Here is a 19,041-nt window from a genome sequence, read left to right on the forward strand (position 1 = left end):
ACCTCTCTTGCATAATTTTCGTAGCCTTTATTTTCTCAAACTTATCAATCCCACTTTGCTTGTCTTCAAGTACAATAATATAGGATCTGGGGTAAGTGCTATTAATATGGTTCTTGTAACGTTATTATTTTTAATGATAAAAGGTAATTTTTTTAGTATCATGTTAAAAAATTATTCCCAGCCATTAGATCTAGATAAGGGAAAAAAATAACAATTAGGGGAAAATGCAACTTGAATAGTAAATAATAAAACAGTGATGATGAAACACAATATATTGAATTATCTATCAACACATCTAAAAGTTCTCATAAGTTTAAATATTAGAAAGAGAGAAACTCTACAATACAAGTGTGGTTTGTATTATGTCCCAATTATGATATTTGATATTGTTGATTATGACCTATTTTGATATTAGTTATATTTTGGTTATGATTTATTGTGATGTTAGTTATGATATATTGTTATTATTATTTTAGTTATGATCGAAAACGTCTTTGGTTATGTGTGTTGGGTTATGACTTATTATTTTTTAGTTATCACAAAAAAAGATTTGGTTATGATATTTGTGATAATCAACATCACAAATGTCATAACTTGTATATGATATAGATCCAGAAAAAGATATATATATATATATGTATAATAGCATGACCCCTTGACCCCTTTATTATATATATATATACATATATGTGAGGAGGAAAGAATTAATTACTTAACAAAACCAAATGGAGGTAAGAGGAGACGGATGGATTCCAGTATTTCGCAGGAACGCAAGGGTGTCCAGGAGATCTCAAGATATTCACACCGTTTTTGTGGATAATCTACCGGAATCTTTAGATCCTAAGGGACTGTTCTCACTGTTCTCAAAGTTTGGAGTAGTAATGGATGTTTACATCCCGCTCAAGAGGAGAAAGGCAACAAGCTCACGCTTTGGTTTTGTCAGATATAATTGTCCAGTCGCGGCGAAAGTGGCTATTCAAAAGGCGCATGGCACTTGGTGTGACAATCGCGAGATCAAGGTAAAGATGGCGGAGTTCAGCAAAGCCCAAAGCAACCATGGGCAGCAGCGGACGCTGCAGAGAGGCGTAGGTAATACAACTCATAGAAATCACGTCAGTATGCCCAGTATGCGGAATACTGTACAAAGTTATGCCGATGTGGTGACTGGTACAAGGACTGCAAAGGACGAAAGGTTAGTAATTAAAGCTGAGGAATATGGGAATAGGTGGCTACACGAGAGCCTAGTTGCCAAACTCAAGCCTCTCTGCCTTGTATCAGACTTCAAAATAGAAGTGTCAAACAGGTATGGACCCGACGCTCATGTTAGAGAGATTGGAGGCAAATCGGTGATTCTCTCTTTCAAATCAAAAGAGGCAATGCATAGTGCAAGGAAGGAGCTGGAACTTTGGACCCACGAATGGTGTGAGTTCATATCACATTGGACCAAGGACACAGCCATTGAGCATGAAAGGGAGGTATGGATTAGCTGTTATGGAGTACCCCTCAATCTCTGGAACTCTACCAATTTCAAGAGTATTGGCATGCTATGGGGTGATGTCATTGCGATTGATAGAAGCACACTTGATATGTCACACCTTTGCTGTGGTAAAGTCAAAATAGCAACCAAAGTAATGGAATGCATTAACCAAGTGATTGCTCTGGATTGCAAAGGCACATTTCACCAGATCCGAGTTTGTGAGGAGCAAGTAGTCGTCATTGAAAACCCAAGTTTCTCTAATATTCATATGCAGGAGGCCTCTTCTGTTAATGCAAGCAGGGGGGACGAGCACTTTGTTGACAATGGTGTAATCCTCAGGGAAGAAGATGATGAGGTGGCAATGACAGCTGAGGTGGAGCCTGCAAGGAACTCTGGCGGTGGCGTGTGTATACAAGGAGCATTAAAGGAAAAGGAGTTGTCAGGTAATGATAGTCTGATGGCTATCTCTGTAGTAAAGGAGACGGCTCGGGACTTGGAGAAGACGAGTAGTGGAGACGCATGCTTGAGGAATGAGACAACCATGTCAGACAACAACGGCCTTGCTGCAGATTGTGAAAACCGATTAGTTGATGGGCTTATCTCTACTCCTGGCTTTGTGCAAAGCGTCAGTGGGTCTGTTTTACCCCAGCCCAGTGTGAATCTGGAGGTGTTTCTAGGCCCAGTCCAGTTTGTTCATTCAAACCCCACCATGCCTCTAATAGTCCATGGGCCTAATAGGGTGGACCTAATAGGGTGTGCTGGCCCAACCAACTCTGGGCTGCATAATTCAAGTGCAATGGATACCTTATCACAGCCCTGTGATCTTATAAGCAGAGCCGACCCAACCGTCTCTGGGTTGCATCAACCCGTAGCAGCTGCTCCCTTAATACAATCAAGCCTAAAAGGGGGGACTACTACAGCAGCAGAGGTTAGCAGTTATCACACTGCAGCAAAGCCACACCCTTCGAAAGCTCCAAAGAAATCAAAGGCCAAGGCAAATGGAGGTGCAAAATTTAACAAGGGCGTGCTTCTCAGAGCTGCCACTAAGGCACTGTCAGACTCCATCTCTTTGAGTAGTTGCTCGAGCAAAGGTAGATTCCTTCTAAATGAGGCACAAGCCACCTTACAAATTGGCAATCTTCTTGGCATTAATTGTGAAGGAAAAGAGACCGAAGTTATTGAGAAGATCATGGAGCTTGAAACCCAAGATCTGGAAAGGAGGAAGCAGCTTGATGCTGCTAAAAAATCCTGATCCTGCAAGCCTAGGTGGTTTGGGAGCCTTAGTTTGTTTACCAATGAAGTTACTCTCTTGGAACATTAGAGGGTTGGGAAATCCGGAGAAAAGAAGGAAATTAAAGGAGCTTCTTAGAGAAAGAAAAGTAGATATTGTTTTAATTCAGGAGACCAAGAAGGCAGAGATTTCAGAATCATTTGTTAGATCCTTATGGCCTGGGGACCAAATGGAGTTCATGGCTGTTGACGCAGTAGGGAATGCAGGTGGGCTGTTGTGTATTTGGAAACCTGAGGTTTTCTCTTTGTCAGATTGTTGTTGCAGCAAGAATTTCATTTTGCTCTCAGGTATCACTTCTCTAAACTTTAGCTGTATTATTGTCAATGTTTACGCTTCTAATGATTTGCTGAAAAGGAGGAGACTGTGGGAACTATTATGCACTCTTAGAACCACTTTCACTCATCCTTGGTGTATTGGGGGTGATTTCAATGAAGTCAAAAGTATAGGGGAAATGAAGGGTTGTGTTAGAAGGGATGTGGGGATGAAGGACTTGGGCAATTTTATTGACAAAATTGGAGGGGTAGACTTACCAATGCTGGGCAGACGATACACCTGGGGTAGTTCTCAGGATGGTGATAGGTGGAGCAGAATTGATAGGTTCATTTTAAATCCTGAGTGGCTTGAATCTTTTAGGTTCAAACTTTGGGGTTTGCCTAGATCCTTGTCTGATCACTGTCCTCTGTTGCTAATGGAGGATGAGAGGGTTTGGGGTCCTAAACCCTTTAGATTTATTAACTCTTGGGCGATGCACACCAGCTTTTATCATACAGTGAAGCAAAACTGGGAGCACTTAAATTTGGAGGGCTGGGCAGGTTATATCCTCAAGAAGAAGCTCCAAGCTCTTAAATTGTGTCTGACAAAATGGAATAAGGAGGTATTTGGTAACATCAAGGAAAATCTCCAGGAGAAGGAAGCTGAACTTCACTCATGGGACTTGCTAGCTGAGGTTAGAACTCTCCAAGTTGATGAATCTGCTAGAAGGATGGAACTACTAGGGGAAGTTTGGAAATTGAGAAAGATGGATGAGAGACTATGGTTACAGAAATCTAGGCTTAACTGGTCATTGAAAGGTGATAAGAACACCAGGTTCTTCCACATTACTGCCACAAACAGACATAACAGAAATTCTCTTGATTCAATCGAAGTCAATGGGATCTCAGTGGTGCAACCTGTTGAAATCAAAACTGCTGTGATGAACCATTTCAAATTACTATACTCAGAGCAATGGAAGTGTAGGCCTAAACTGGGAGGCCATTTTAATTCCATTAACATGCCCAATAATGCATCAACCCTGCTCGAAAGTGTCTTCTCTGAAGAGGAAGTTTGGGCTGCTATTAAGGACTGTGATGGCAACAAAGCCCCAGGGCCGGATGGCTTTAACCTGTCCTGTTTCCAAAAATGCTGGAATTTTATGAAACATGACATTTTAAACTTTATGAAAGAATTTCATGAGAATAGTACTTTGGCCAGGGGTCTTAATAGCTCTTTTGTGAGTCTTATCCCCAAGAAGGATAACCATGTATCTCTGTCTGACTTCAGGCCCATCAGCTTGATTAATTCCATATACAAAATCCTTTCCAAGGTTCTAACCAAGAGACTGAAGCTTGTTTTGCCTATCATTGTGAATGAAGCACAATCTGCATTCATTGGAGGTAGAAATATAATGGATGGGGTGCTAATTGCTAATGAGATTGTCGATTGGTGGAAAAAATCAAATAAGCAAGGGGTGATCATTAAGCTTGACTTTGAAAAAGCATTTGACACGGTGAATTGGGAGTTCTTATTTGATTTGCTCGCAAAGTTTGGTTTTGGTTCAAAATGGCTGGGCTGGATGAAAACTTGCTTAACAACTACAAGTATTTCCATCCTTGTCAATGGCTCTCCTACTGATGAAATCCAACCGGAAAGAGGTCTCAGACAGGGCGATCCACTCTCACCCTTCTTGTTCAATATTGTAGCAGAGGGGTTGAATATCTTACTTTCAAGAGCCAAGGTTATGGGCTTAATTAAAGGTGCCAATGTTGGAACTAACGGGCTGGAATTCACTCACCTGCAATTCGCTGATGACACCATTCTCTTTTGCGAGGCGGATTCAATGGAAATCACAACTTTAAAGAGGATACTTAGATGTTTCGAGATTATGTCAGGTCTGAAAATTAACTTCCACAAAAGTGTTGTTTGTGGTATTGGAATCTCGGAGACTTTAGTCAATGACTTCTCATCAAAACTGAACTGTCTCACTCAGAAGCTACCTTTGAAGTATCTTGGTCTTCCGCTTGGTGCCAATCCTAGAAGGAAAGCTACCTGGAAACCTGTTCTGGATAAATTTAAAAGTAAGCTTTCTGGTTGGAAAAAAAGACTTTTATCGTTTGCTGGTAGACTCACCCTTATTAAGTCAGTTTTATCAAACCTCCCAATCTTCTACCTTTCCCTATTTAAAATGCCAAAGGGTGTAATCAAAGAGGTGGATAAAATTCAAGCTTCCTTTCTGTGGGGCGACACCGAGGTCAAAAGAAAGGTCCACTTGGTCAATTGGAAGGTTGTCTCAATGTCAAAAAATCAAGGAGGATTAGGTGTTCGAAGTTTGGGTCAAGTTAATGAGTGTTTACTTGCTAAATGGTGGTGGAGGTTTTGTAATGAAAAACAAGCCCTATGGAGAAGATTGATCTGCTGCAAGTACAGCAGCAGATCCGGTAGTTGGTTTCACTCTCAAGGTACTATTACTAATTGCTCTTGGATCTGGAAGGGCATTATGGGTTTAGCTGCTGATAACCTTACCTTACTCAACTATTTCTTGGCTAACTCAGAATTGGTTGTCGGTAATGGGGCCAATATCTCATTCTGGAAGGATGGTTGGCTACGCGGTGACTGTCTTCAATCCCTCTTTCCTAGACTATTTTGTCTTTCTTCTGATAAGGATGGTTCTCTTAAAGACTTCATGGATAGAAAAAGTAGCTACCCCTTCTGGAACTTAACCTTTAGGAGACCTCTGTTGGCTTGGGAAGAGGAGGAAGTCCAAAATTTGCAAGCCCTACTGGGCAATGGGCCAGTTTTAAGGCATGAGGTGGAGGATGGTATGAGATGGAAAGCTTCGAATCAGGGTGCCTTTAGATCATGTGACTTATTCTGTTGGTTGCAGTCTAATAGAGGTCCAGTTGTGCCCATGCCTAAACTTATCTGGAATAACATCGCACCACCAAAAGTTCAATTTTTTTCTTGGCTGGCTTGGAAAGGCAGAATCAAAACATCTGTGTTCCTTCATAGCATTGGCGTTCTTAGAGGCGAGGCCGTTACTCATTGTCACTTTTGCAGAGAAGAACCTGAGTCCCTTAACCATGTTTTACTCCTTTGCCCCTTTACCTGGAAAATTTGGTCTGACATTATAGATTGGTGGGGTTTTCTCTGGGTATGCCCAGGCTCTGTGGTGGCCTTACTTGATTGGTGGAGTGGCACCAAAATCAGAAAGAAGGAACTCCAAATATGGAGAGCCTTACCACTTGCTGTTTTATGGTCAATTTGGAAGCTCAGGAACGACTGTGTGTTTAATAGTGCCCAACCTAACTCCCTGCAGCTTTGTGAGCTCATCAAGATTCGAGTTGCCATTTGGTTGAAGAGTCACTCTATTGGGAACTCTTGCTCTTACTCCATCCATGATTTTATATTTAATTTCAACCAGACCAGGAGGTGCCTCTGATGATTTTTGATTCTGTCAAGTGCTCTGCCTCTGATGATTTTTGATTCTGCTTCTGTGTTCTGCCTCTGGGGCACTTGGCTTCTGTGTTCTGTGTTCTGCTTCTGTGTTCTGCTCTGTGTTCTGATTTGCTTCTGTGTTCTGCTCTGTGCTCTAAGAGTCTGGCTGGTCTAGTCTGCAGTTGCCTGCTGGTCTGCGTGCTCTAGTCTGCAGTTGCTTGCTGTGTGCTCTAGTCTGCAGTTGTGTGCTCTAGTGTGCTCCCTTGGAATTACATTGTTGGTCTGCTTTTTTGGAAGGCTGATGCTGGTCTGATCTGTCTGATGGTTGCTTGGTCTGATCTGTCTATCAGTTTGAAGAATTTTGCTCAATGTTTGGTCCCGGTGCATCATTTTCTGGCTGGGTTCGTATCAGTTTGTAGACTTTTATTGTTTGCTGTTGCAGATGCACATAGGTGTGTGCTCTAGTGTGCCCCCATGGTTTTCAGCTGGCTATCAGTTTGGCTGGTCTGATCCACAGCTGTGTGCTCTAGTGTGGTCTGATCTGTCTGATGGATGCTTGGTCTGATCTGTCTATCAGTTTGAAGAATTTTGCTCAATGTTTGGTCCCGGTGCATCATTTTCTGGCTGGGTTCGTATCAGTTTGTAGACTTTTATTGTTTGCTGTTGCAGATGCACATAGGTGTGTGCTCTAGTGTGCCCCCTATCAGTTTGGCTGGTCTGATCTACAGTTTGGTCTGATCTGTCTTTCAGTTTGAAGAATTCTGCTCAATGCTTGGTCCTGGTGCTTCATTCTTCTGGCTTGGGCTGTATCAGCTTGAAGTTTTTTGCTCATTGTTGTTTCTTGTTTAGTGGTAGATCTTGTTTTTTTCTTTGCATTGGTGTCTCGCCAATCTTGGGTCAAGTGCTAGTAGATGATTTTGCGTCCCTAGCGGTGCCAACCTAGTTGGGATCGCTAAGGCCCGCGGTGATGCTTTTGCACTTCCCTCTTTATTGATGTAAGTTGTATGCTTGTTCTGCTTTCTTCATCAATAAAGCTCTCTTTTGCTTATCAAAAAAAAAATATATATATGTGAGGAGGAATAAAGGGTGTTGTTTTGGCTAGTGGATCCTAGTATGGATCCTATTTTGATGACCTGAGTTATTTATTTTGTCAAGCACTTTGTATATTTCATCCATACAAAAAATTAGGTCGATTTGATAATTGTGACTTATTTTATTTATCGCGTTTACCACTATAAAAATTGATAATTTATTTTTAAAATTACAATTGTTGTCCATTTTTTTATGATAAATACAATAAATTAAATATGTTACAATTAACAGATCGACCTAAACTTTTTTGTGAATGAAATTTATAAAATATTTGACAAAATAAATAATTTGGATCATCAAAATGGGACCCGTGATGGGAATCACGGGCCCAAATAGCGCCCTCCAATCCAAATTTTGGACTAGAAGGCATTCTCCTCCATATATATATTATTTTTGGGTTTGGCTTTTTCAAGTTGATCATCTCAACTTGAAAAAGCGTTTGGGTTTGTTAGGCCTATTTTAGGTCCTATTTTGGTGATTAAGCCGTTTATATTTTATTACTCGTTGAGTAAAATATTTATGTTAAAAATCAAAATGAATAGACATTGATAGTTATATGTATGAATCAAAATGGATATTCTTAAAATTATATTTGTAGTCCATTTTTATAAATATATATATGTATATATATATATATATATATAATTCAAACATATTGCTACTAATGTCTAATCATTTTGAATTTTTGTATTAAGAATTTTACTCAATGAGTCGTAAAAAGAAAACGATTCATATCACCGAAATCACTAAAAAAATAGATTTATCTAATTAAAACGCTCTTTCAAATTGAGATGTCAATTTATGAGAAGCTAAACCTTATCTTTAACATTATAAATAACCCACAAGAGGACACGTGGCCAATGCTAAGCCACAAAAGCATAGAAGAGAGCATTAGTTTCTGATGAATTTCAATAAAAGAATAAAATCTGTATTGAATTCTTCAAGTCTTTACAATGATACATCCCTCTCAGATATATACAATACCATAACCATCTAACCTGACTCTGGCTCTAACTAATTCTAAACTCAACACAATCTAACTATAGTTAGTTATTGATGAATAGATTACATGGAAAACTCTATATATAATGTATGGATATGACTATGAGCGTACATTTTCACAAGCTTAAGCTTAAGCATCCTCTCTCTCTCTCTCTTTCTCAATCATGTCCGTGAGGAGGCTGTACAATGCTTCTCTTATGGGAGCTCTGGCACTGTTAGTGCACTTATGCATGGTTGATTTGGCCATTTGTTCCTCGAACTTCACAGACCAATTAGCTCTCCTCAGCTTCAAATCATCCATCAAAAATGATCCCAACAATGTGTTGAGTAACTGGACGAAAGAAACCAATTTTTGTGGCTGGGCGGGGGTCTTATGCAACCGACATAGGCAAAGAGTCACAAGCTTGCACCTTCGCAACATGGGTCTCGGAGGCACCATATCTCCTCATGTTGGTAATCTTTCTTTCCTCCAACTACTCGATCTTAGGAACAACAGCTTCTTTGGTCATTTGACTGATGAAATAGGCCATTTGCGTCACCTGAAAACCCTTTATTTATTTCACAATATGTTAGAAGGAAACATCCCATTGGGTTTACACCACTGTCAAAGGCTTGAAGTGATATCTCTTGAGGGTAACAAATTTAGTGGTAGAATTCCGAAAGAGTTGAACACCTTACCCTCTCTAAGAATCCTTGCTCTCGGACAAAATGAACTTGTTGGTACTATTCCACCTTCCTTTGGCAACATTTCAAGCTTAGAAGAGTTTGGGCTAAATGCGAATCACATTTATGGGAACGTTCCAACTGGATTGGCACAACTTCCAAATTTGAAGATAATTAACCTTGTATTCAATTATCTCACAGGTCCAATACCTCCTACAATTTTTAACAAGTCTTCCATGGCTGAGATTGACTTGACTTCGAATGCCTTTTCTGGAAACCTTCCAACAAATAATGGCATTTTCCTTCCTAACCTTGAATTGCTCTTTTTGGATCACAATCAACTAGCTGGAAACTTCCCTTCATCTCTCTTCAATTCTTCTAAGCTTACTATGCTATTTCTAGATGCCAACTTGTTTACTGGACCAGTACCAAAACATTTAGGCAATCTAAAACACCTAGAACGTTTGAATTTATGTCAAAATCAACTGACAAACAAACCAGGAAGTATTGAACTTAGTTTTCTCACAGATTTGACAAATTGTACTTCCTTGGTGGAGTTGTGGGTGGGACAAAATAAATTGAGTGGCACCCTACCCAATTCTATTGGAAATCTTTCAAACTCTCTTGAAATACTTTCTGTATCTGAAAACCAACTAATTGGTACAATTCCTAAAGAGATTGGTTCTTTGAGGAATTTAACAATACTTTCATTGTCTAACAATAATCTGAATGGAAATATCCCCTCAACTCTTGGAGAAATTGAAAGCTTGCAAAGGTTGTATCTTGGCGGTAACAACTTTCATGGATCAATTCCAAATGAGATTTGCCTTTTGAGCAACTTAGGGGAACTTTATGCAGAGCAAAATGAGTTATCTGGATCAATCCCAAGTTGCATTGAAAATCTTAGAGGTTTGCAGGAGATGGATCTCACTCATAATAAATTGACCTTCATACCTTCGAGTTTATGGAACCTTGAAACTTTAAGGTACTTGAATCTTTCGTTCAATTCATTAGGTGGAAGCCTAGATCCAAACATTAGACCATCGAGAGTGTTGGAAATCATGGATTTATCTTGGAATCAAATCTCAGGAAGCATTCCAAGAGTTATTGGGACTTTTCAAAGCCTAACGTCTTTGAACCTGTCTAGGAATTCATTCTTGGGACCCATTCCCAACACAATGGGCAATTTGATAACATTGGATTTCTTGGATCTTTCACACAACAATCTATCTGGACAGATACCTAAGTCTCTTGAGGCACTTTCACATATCCAATACATGAATTTCTCTTGCAATAAGTTGACTGGGGAGATTCCAAATGAAGGGCCGTTCATGAACCTCACATCATGGTCTTTCGTGGAGAATGAAGCACTTTGTGGGAATCCTATTTTGAAAGTGTCACCATGTGCAAGCAATGGTTCCAAGAAGTCGATGATTAAAATTAATCTTCGATACATTCTTCCTATCATTGCATTGATGCTAATCTTTTCTATTGGTGTGTATATTGTGAAAAGTAAAGGAATTTTGAATATCAGATTCTCATTTCAAACAAAATGTATATATCACACAGAAAACTACAGCTTCCTTTTTATACAGAAATTATAACTATCTAACTCAATATCCTAACTAACTAACCACAGTTGAGTTTAGATAACAACTTAACAGAATGCTAACAACCACATGTGGATGATAACTGTCTCAACTTTCTACACGTGCTCAGCCCTTGAGTGTCTTCACCAGATGGCTTGGATTTGGACTGATCTGTTTAATCTGGTGGCTTGGACTCTGATAGCTTGACCTTGGACTGATCTGTGTGATTTGGTAGCTTGGACTGATCTGTGTGAGTTAGTAGCTTGGACTGCTGTAGCTTATCATGCCCCCTCAAGCTTAGGGGAGCTTGGAGAACCATAAGCTTGGACTGTAGGTACTGAAACCGCTGAGGAGAAAGAGGTTTAGTGAAAATATCGGCAATTTGATCAGATGTGGAAATGTGAAGAATATTGAGCTGCTTATTAGTAACTTTCTCTCGAACATAATGATAATCAACCTCTATATGCTTGGTACGAGCATGGAACACAGGATTAGATGAAAGAGAAATAGCAGAGATATTATCACACCACAGTGTAGGAGAAGGAACAGTGATGTGAAGATCAGATAGGAGCATAGTAAGCCAACTAAGCTCGGCTGCTGTTTGAGCCAAAGCACGATATTCCGCCTCAGTAGAAGAGCGGGCTACTGTTGGTTGCTTTTTAGCTGACCAAGAGATCAAATTTGATCCAAGGAAAACACAATATCCAGTTGTAGAGCGGCGATCATAAGAGTTACCAGCCCAATCAGAATCAGAGTAAGCCTGAAGAATAAGAGGACCAGGACCAAAATGAAGGCCAAGATGAAGAGTACCTTTGAGGTATCTAAGAAGACGTTTAACATGAGCAAAATGACTAACAAGAGGAAGATGCATAAATTGACAAGCATAGTTCACAGCAAAGGAAAGATCAGGACGAGTGATAGTTAAGTATTGAAGAGCACCCACAATGCTACGGTAAAGAGTAGGATTAGAGAATGGAAGATCAGTGGAAGAATCAACATGGTTAAGAGCCATAGGTGAGGAATATGATTTACAGTCAGTCATGCCAGCTTTGGCAAGGATTTCTGAGGCATATTTGTGCTGAGAGAGAAAATAGCCATGAGAAGAAGAAGTGACTGAAATACCAAGGAAATAATTGATAGAACCAAGCTCTTTCATGGCAAAAGTAGAATGCATGTGATGAACAAGTTGAGCAATTTCAGAAACATCACTACCAGTTAAAAGAATATCATCAACATAGATAAGTAAGATAAGAATAGAAGAAGCTGATTTCTTAACAAACAGAGAAGAATCACAGTGACTAGAGAGAAAACCATGTGAATGAAGAAAGGTGGAAAAGGTGGAATACCAAGCCCTTGGAGCTTGTTTCAGACCATAAAGAGATTTGTGCAGTTTGCAAACCAAATGAGGAGATGATACATCAATGAAGCCTTGAGGCTGATGCATATAGACTTCTTCCTCAAGTACACCATGAAGAAAAGCATTTGATATGTCAAGCTGTTTGATAGGCCATTGGAAATGAAGTGCCAAGGTTAAAAGAATCCGAACAGTTGGTTGTTTAGCCACAGGACTGAATGTCTCATGAAAATCTATTCCTTCTGTTTGAAGAAAACCCTTAGCAACCAAACGAGCCTTATATCTTGCAATTGTACCATCTGAATTTTTCTTAATCCTGTACACCCATTTGGAACCAATAGCAGATTTACCAGGAGGTAAGGGAACAAGAGACCAGGTGGCCTGGTTTTGTAAAGCTTGGAATTCATCCAACATGGCAGCTTGCCATATAGAAGAGTGAGCTGCCTCTTGATAAGTAGCTGGTTCAATATCCTCAGAAGGAACAGCAGTAGAGGCTAAGAAACAAGTTGACACAGCTTTGGTCTTAGATCTGGTCTGCATGGAATGATGATTCTGAGAAGGTGAAAGAAGAGGCAAGTCTATAGAGATAGAGGAAATAGGAATTGATGTGGTAGGAGGAATGATGGAAGTAACAGTAGGAAGAGTCATTGGTGCAGTAGAATGAGAGAGTGGGAAAGTTGCAGCAGCAAGAGGTGCTGATGCTGGACAAACAGAAGTAGGAACTGCAGAGACAGGACCTGCAGATGCAGAATTAGGATCTGCAGAGACAGAAGGTGCTGGTGTAGATGGAACAACACAAGGTGCTGATGCTGGACAAACAGAAGTAGGAGCTGCAGAGACAGGACCTGCAGATGCAGAAGCTAGGGAAAGTGAATCTGGTGGCCAAAAGAATGTATGCAACTGAGGTAAAGTAGGAGCAGGAAGAGAAACACTTAAAGAAGGATCTTGAAATGGAAAAGTAGTTTCATCAAAAAGAACATGTCTGGAAATATAGATCTTCCCACTGGACAAATCAAGACACCTATACCCCTTTGTAGATGGTTGGTAACCAAGAAACACACAAGGAATGGATTTTGGCTGAAGTTTGTGGGTAGTATGGGGTTGAAACCAAGGATAGCATTTACAGCCAAAAACTTTTAAAAAATTATAATCAGGAACCTGCTTAAACAGTACTTCATAAGGAGTTAAATTGTTGAGCTTAGAAGTAGGATGTCTGTTAATCAGAAATATAGAAGCAGCAAGAGCATCAAACCAATATTTGACAGGAAGAGAAGATTGATGCATGAGAGTGATAGTGGTTTCAATCAAGTGTCTATGCTTCCTCTCAGCTACTCCATTCTGAGCAGGAGTATATGGACAAGTGAGCTGATGCTCAATACCTCTGGTGGTTAAAAAATGTTGAAATTTAGAAGCCAAATATTCACCCCCATTATCACTGCGCAGAATTTGAAGTTTGGTGTGAAACTGTGTTTCCACAAATGTCTTAAAATCAAGAAATTTAGAAAAAACTTCACTCTTGTAAGACAAAGGAAATAACCATGTAAATTTACTAAAGTCATCAATGAAAAGAACATAGTATTTATAGTTTGAAACAGAGGCAGCAAAAGGGCCCCATACATCAGAATGGATAAGAGCTAAAGGTTGATTTACAGTGGAAGTTGAAAGACTAAATGGCAACCTATGACTCTTAGACACACAACAATGTGTGCACAATTTATTTGAAACAACAGTAGCATCCATAGTAGGTAAATGATGCTTAGAAACAAGACAATTCAACTTCTTGGAGGAAGGATGTCCTAATCTAGAATGCCAAAGAGAAGCATGATGAGCAGAATCTTCAGTGGAACAATGAAGACAAACAGGTGGAGAAGACAATGAAGAAGTTGAAGCTGGAAGAGAAGATGAAGCTGAAGCTGGTAGATGGTAAAGACCATGAGAAAAACCTCCTTTATACAGAACCTTCTTGGTAAGTTTGTCCTGTATAACAAAGAAGTCAACATCAAAAGTAATGGTGCATTTGTTATCAACAATGAATTGGTGAACTGACAGAAGATTTGAAGAAATAGATGGAACATGGAATAAATTGTTAAGTGTGAAAGGGACAGTTGGAGTAGGAAGAATGCCATTACCAGTATGAAGAATAGGTAAAGTGGAACCATTTCCCACAGTGACTTGATCTGAACCAAGATAAGGTTGGTAAGTATTCAAGTTGTTGAGATCATTTGTGAAATGATTGGAAGCAGCAGAATCTAAGAACCAAGTAGAACTTTCTGCTGTATGCATAGGAGAATCAGGAATAACATTGGTAGATGAGGAGGCAACATAAGCCCTGGGATGAGCTTTAGATGCTTGAAATGTTGTATCAAGTCTATGCCAACATTCCAAAGCTGAATGATTAGACTTTCCACAAATTTGACAGACCAAAGAACCAACAGAGGACTGATGTGGAAATTGGAACTGAGAAGATGGTCTGCTACTTTGAACAGAAGACTGATGTGGAGCTGAAAACTGTTGAAACTGAGAAGTTCTGCCTCCACCTTTGTTTTGTGACAATCTGTTACCAGTTCGACCTCTATATGAGCCATAACCTCGATATCCTCCTCTCTGAGAACTTCTGAAACCTCTATAATTTCCTCGAGTAGTTGCATAAGCAAAAGGCAGATCAGAAGCATGAGTGTGCTTAAGAGAGGTGTCAATGTGAATAGATTCAGAACACAGTAGGGCAGACAAAGCAGAAATAGTAATAGGCTCAGATCTTGCACGAATAGTTGTCTTGAAAGCATTATATTCATCAGGTAAACCATTTAAGGTGAGTAAAACTAAATCTTCATCTTCAATTGGTGAACCAGCCAAACTCAATTGATCAGAAACAGTCTTAATTTGATTCAAGTAATCCTCCATAGTGAGATTCTTCTTTGTCAAATGATTGAGCTTGTTCTTTAGCTGATGAATATGAGATCGAGAGAGAGATGTAAATCGAGTAGCCAGGGTATTCCATACCTCTGTACTTGTTCCACAGTGCAAAACAGATGTGAAGATGGATGGGGAAAGTGTAGCAGTAAGACAACTCAATAAATGTGTATCAATGGTGATCCAATGTGTAAATGCTGGATTTGGAACAGAATTGCCGTGTGCATCATGAATTGTAGATGAAGGACAGGATATAGAACCATCAACAAAACCTAATAGCTTTGTAGCTCTCAAGATATTCTGAAACTGACTCTTCCAAATGATATAGTTTGTAGAGTCAAGTTTGATTGGAACAAAGGAGTTGAGATTGGAGATAAGAAGAGTGAGATTTGAAGGTAACATGGAGATATCTGCAGAACCTGGAACAGAGATTGGATCTGCCATTGTTTCTTGTAGATTTCTTATAGTAGCATCTTGCAGATTTGCTGCCATTATTGGATTTTTGTTGAAGATAGAAAATGCTCGAGGGAGCTCAAATACTCTGATACCATAAAGGAATTTTGAATATCAGATTCTCATTTCAAACAAAATGTATATATCACACAGAAAACTACAGCTTCCTTTTTATACAGAAATTATAACTATCTAACTCAATATCCTAACTAACTAACCACAGTTGAGTTTAGATAACAACTTAACAGAATGCTAACAACCACATGTGGATGATAACTGTCTCAACTTTCTACACGTGCTCAGCCCTTGAGTGTCTTCACCAGATGGCTTGGATTTGGACTGATCTGTTTGATCTGGTGGCTTGGACTCTGATAGCTTGACCTTGGACTGATCTGTGTGATTTGGTAGCTTGGACTGATCTGTGTGAGTTAGTAGCTTGGACTGCTGTAGCTTATCAAAAAGAAATCATGGAAACAATGTTCAAAGTCAAAATCTAATAGATTTATATGCAACAACGAAGCACAGAATGATTTCATATCTAGAGCTTCTACGAGCCACAAATGACTTTTGTGAAGCCAACTTGCTTGGTGTAGGGAGCTATGGCTCGGTATACAAAGGTGTACTTTCAGATGGGACAATTGTGGCTGTTAAGGTTTTAAATTTGCAACTTGAAGGAGCTTTCAGAAGTTTTGATGTAGAATGTAAAGTGTTGCGAACAACTCGACATAGAAATCTCGTTGGAGTTATAACGACATGCTCTAACCCTAAGTTAAGAGCATTGGTTTTGCAATATATGTCTAATGGAAGCCTTGAGATGTGGTTATATTCTCATAACTCCTGCCTTAATCTCCTTCAAAGGATTGACATCATGGTTGATGTAGCATTGGCTCTGGAATATCTCCATTATGGTCAATTAGAGCCTGTGGTTCATTGTGATTTGAAGCCGAGCAATGTCCTTCTAGATGAAGACATGGTTGCACATGTTGCTGACTTCGGCATTGCAAAAATTTTAGCTAAAAACAAGACTGCAATACAAACCAAGACTTTAGGTACCATCGGCTATATTGCTCCAGGTAAATGTTTTAATTACCTTTATTTACTTCATATTTCTCATTTGACAGACTTGTTACAAATCAATTTTCTATGTATTTATTATTAATTTGTTTGGCATGTTTTAAGTTCATCGAAGAAATACCATAGACGGCTTTTGTTAAGTGTCAATATATTGCTTTCATCAAGAACATAATGTCAAGTTGCGATAGGTTCAGGCTTTTCAGTGCAACTTTAATGTTGGACCACATGCCTAATATTGACACTAATTACTAGATTAATTAGATTACTAGGTTAAAGGATTATCTAGGCAAAAAAAAAAAAAAAAAGAAGAAGAAGAAGAAGAAGAAAATACGAGGCAAATGAATCATTTTAGAATGAAATACACTAGGTTCCCAAAATATACGTTTTGTTATGTTGTTTTCGTCGCCCAAGTTTTAATTTTATCAATCTTATTCCTAAAATTTTCAATTTGTAATTCGTAGATCAATATGTAAAAAATAAAACAACCCTTGATGATATCAATATGTAATTCGTAGATCAATCAATTAGTTTTTATACATAAAGGAAACTCATATAAATACACCCCCCAACATAGAACACTTTATACTTTTCTCCTCTTTGAGAATCTGGATAGCATAAATCATAAAACGAGCAAACAACACACTTTGTAGCAAATTGGATCACGAAGATTGCTTGAGTGGACAGTTCACCGCTCGAGTGGTGTGACTAAATGAGTGCAGAACATATAGACTAATTGCTTGAGCAACCACTTCATCGCTTCAGCGAACTCACTAAAATGTGTGCCCATCACTCAAGCCAAGACTCCACCGCTCAAGCGCAGATAAGATGCTCTCAGAAGTTTGAACGCTCTGCAAAAGTACTAGATGATGCCATTCACTGCTCAAGTGCACAAATGACCGCTTGAGCAGTCAAATAACTTCAACTGCATTTTTTTGCTTCGGGGACGCTTCCCTCTGGACCTCCACGAGCTGACCAGATAGTTAGACCCCCATACATAGTCAGTAAAGTGGTAAACATGAAAGCCTCTCAAGATCACAAACTCCTCTGCATAGACACAATTCGAGTTGGATTCGCTTTTAAACACTCACATTCTTACTAAAACAAAAGAGTGAATAAAATTACAGCTGTAAGGAGTTCTGTCAAACGGGATTGCCAATTAAAAAACCTAACAACGATTTTTATAAATTTTTGCTAAAACTTACAATTAGTGATGTATTTCTGTGATGAAATTTTCAAACTATTACTGAAAATTAGTGACTTTTTGTGACAATTTTTTTAAATTGCCGCTAAAACTTATAATTAGTGACATCATTTGTGACAAAATTTTTAAGCTGTCACTAAAATTAACTATTAATGACTTTTTTAATAGTGTTTGATAAAAATACCATTAATTATCATAGGATCTATTAGGCAGTAAGTCCCTCTTTTTTTTTTTCTTTTTTTTCTTTTTTTATGACCAAGGTATTTGGTAAGATATTAGTTGTTTTTATTAATTTCTTCATAATTATCTTCAAACAAGAAAGTCAATTATAAGTATCCATGTAGATAGCGATATAAAATGGTAATAAGAATCAATGATATATAATATTTCTCATATTTTATACAGAGTATGGCTCTGAAAGGCGAGTCTCAACAGGTGGTGATATATATAGTTATGGCATGATGCTTTTGGAAACATTCACAAGAAAGAAACCCACAAATGAAATGTTTTCTGCAGAGATCAATTTAAGGCAATGGGTAAGCACATCACTTCCCAACAAAATTATGGAAATAGTGGATGGTGGTTTATTGAGGATGCAAACTCGCAGTGACATGGTTGCCTCACAAAGCATTCTTCTTGCTATTTTAGAGTTGGGTTTGGAGTGCACCAGTGCGTTAGCTGTGGAGAGGAGTGACATTAAGAAGGTCCTTGGTAAGCTGAATAAGATCAAAAAGCAATTCCTTCAAATCCAAAGTATTTGACATGCACATTGCACAGAACATGATCTAATTAATCCTTTGTTTCAACTGTTGCCCTTTCAAACATTTATCAAAATGTTTCTCTTGTTGATTTTTTATTTTTATTTTTTTAGTGAGGTGATTGTTAAAAATAAAATATTGTTATAACTTGTAATAGTATTGTCAGACTTTATATGATTTCAATTGGATTTTAATTTTAATATATATATACATTTTTATGTATGACGTATATATCTAAAAGTCCAAATGTTAGTCATTTTGTTTTGAGTTTTTAAAATTTGTTTTTGAGTTTTAAATTCGTGAATATATATATATATATATATATTTTTGTGAACTTTTTAAATATTTTGTGAATTTCTTTCTTTCTTTCTTTCTTAAAAACTTTTTAGATCCACGTAATCTAAATAACACTTAAAAAATATAAAATTTGTGAAAAATCTTTAAAAAAATTACCTAAAAACTATAAAATACAAAAGAAAACAAAAGT

The 19,041-nt window shown here is 38.4% G+C and overlaps 1 protein-coding gene across 3 annotated transcripts; it reads left to right on the forward strand.

Annotated features, from left to right (window-relative positions):
- The first annotated feature begins 8,865 nt into the window (after nucleotides 1-8,865).
- LOC114288594 (putative LRR receptor-like serine/threonine-protein kinase At3g47570) lies at nucleotides 8,866-18,776 on the forward strand. Of its 3 annotated transcripts, none has more exons than XR_014366254.1 (2): nucleotides 8,866-9,005; nucleotides 18,202-18,776. XR_014366254.1 is itself a non-coding variant. In XM_082924517.1 (2 exons), the coding sequence occupies exons 1-2, from the start codon at nucleotides 16,048-16,050 to the stop codon at nucleotides 18,555-18,557; spliced, it is 792 nt and encodes a 263-aa protein (XP_082780643.1). In that variant the 5' UTR covers nucleotides 15,897-16,047; the 3' UTR covers nucleotides 18,558-18,776. The 3 variants fall into 3 exon arrangements, 2 of the variants coding, with proteins under 2 accessions (XP_082780643.1, XP_028087914.2); XM_082924517.1 differs by lacking the exon at nucleotides 8,866-9,005 and adding an exon at nucleotides 15,897-16,594 and having other exon boundaries at nucleotides 18,313-18,776; XM_028232113.2 differs by lacking the exon at nucleotides 8,866-9,005 and adding an exon at nucleotides 15,898-16,594.
- The last annotated feature ends 265 nt before the right edge of the window (nucleotides 18,777-19,041 follow it).

This window comes from Camellia sinensis, chromosome 4, assembly GCF_055761805.1.
Source record: "Camellia sinensis isolate YWXY chromosome 4, ASM5576180v1, whole genome shotgun sequence".
Classification (NCBI taxonomy): Eukaryota; Viridiplantae; Streptophyta; class Magnoliopsida; order Ericales; family Theaceae; genus Camellia; species Camellia sinensis.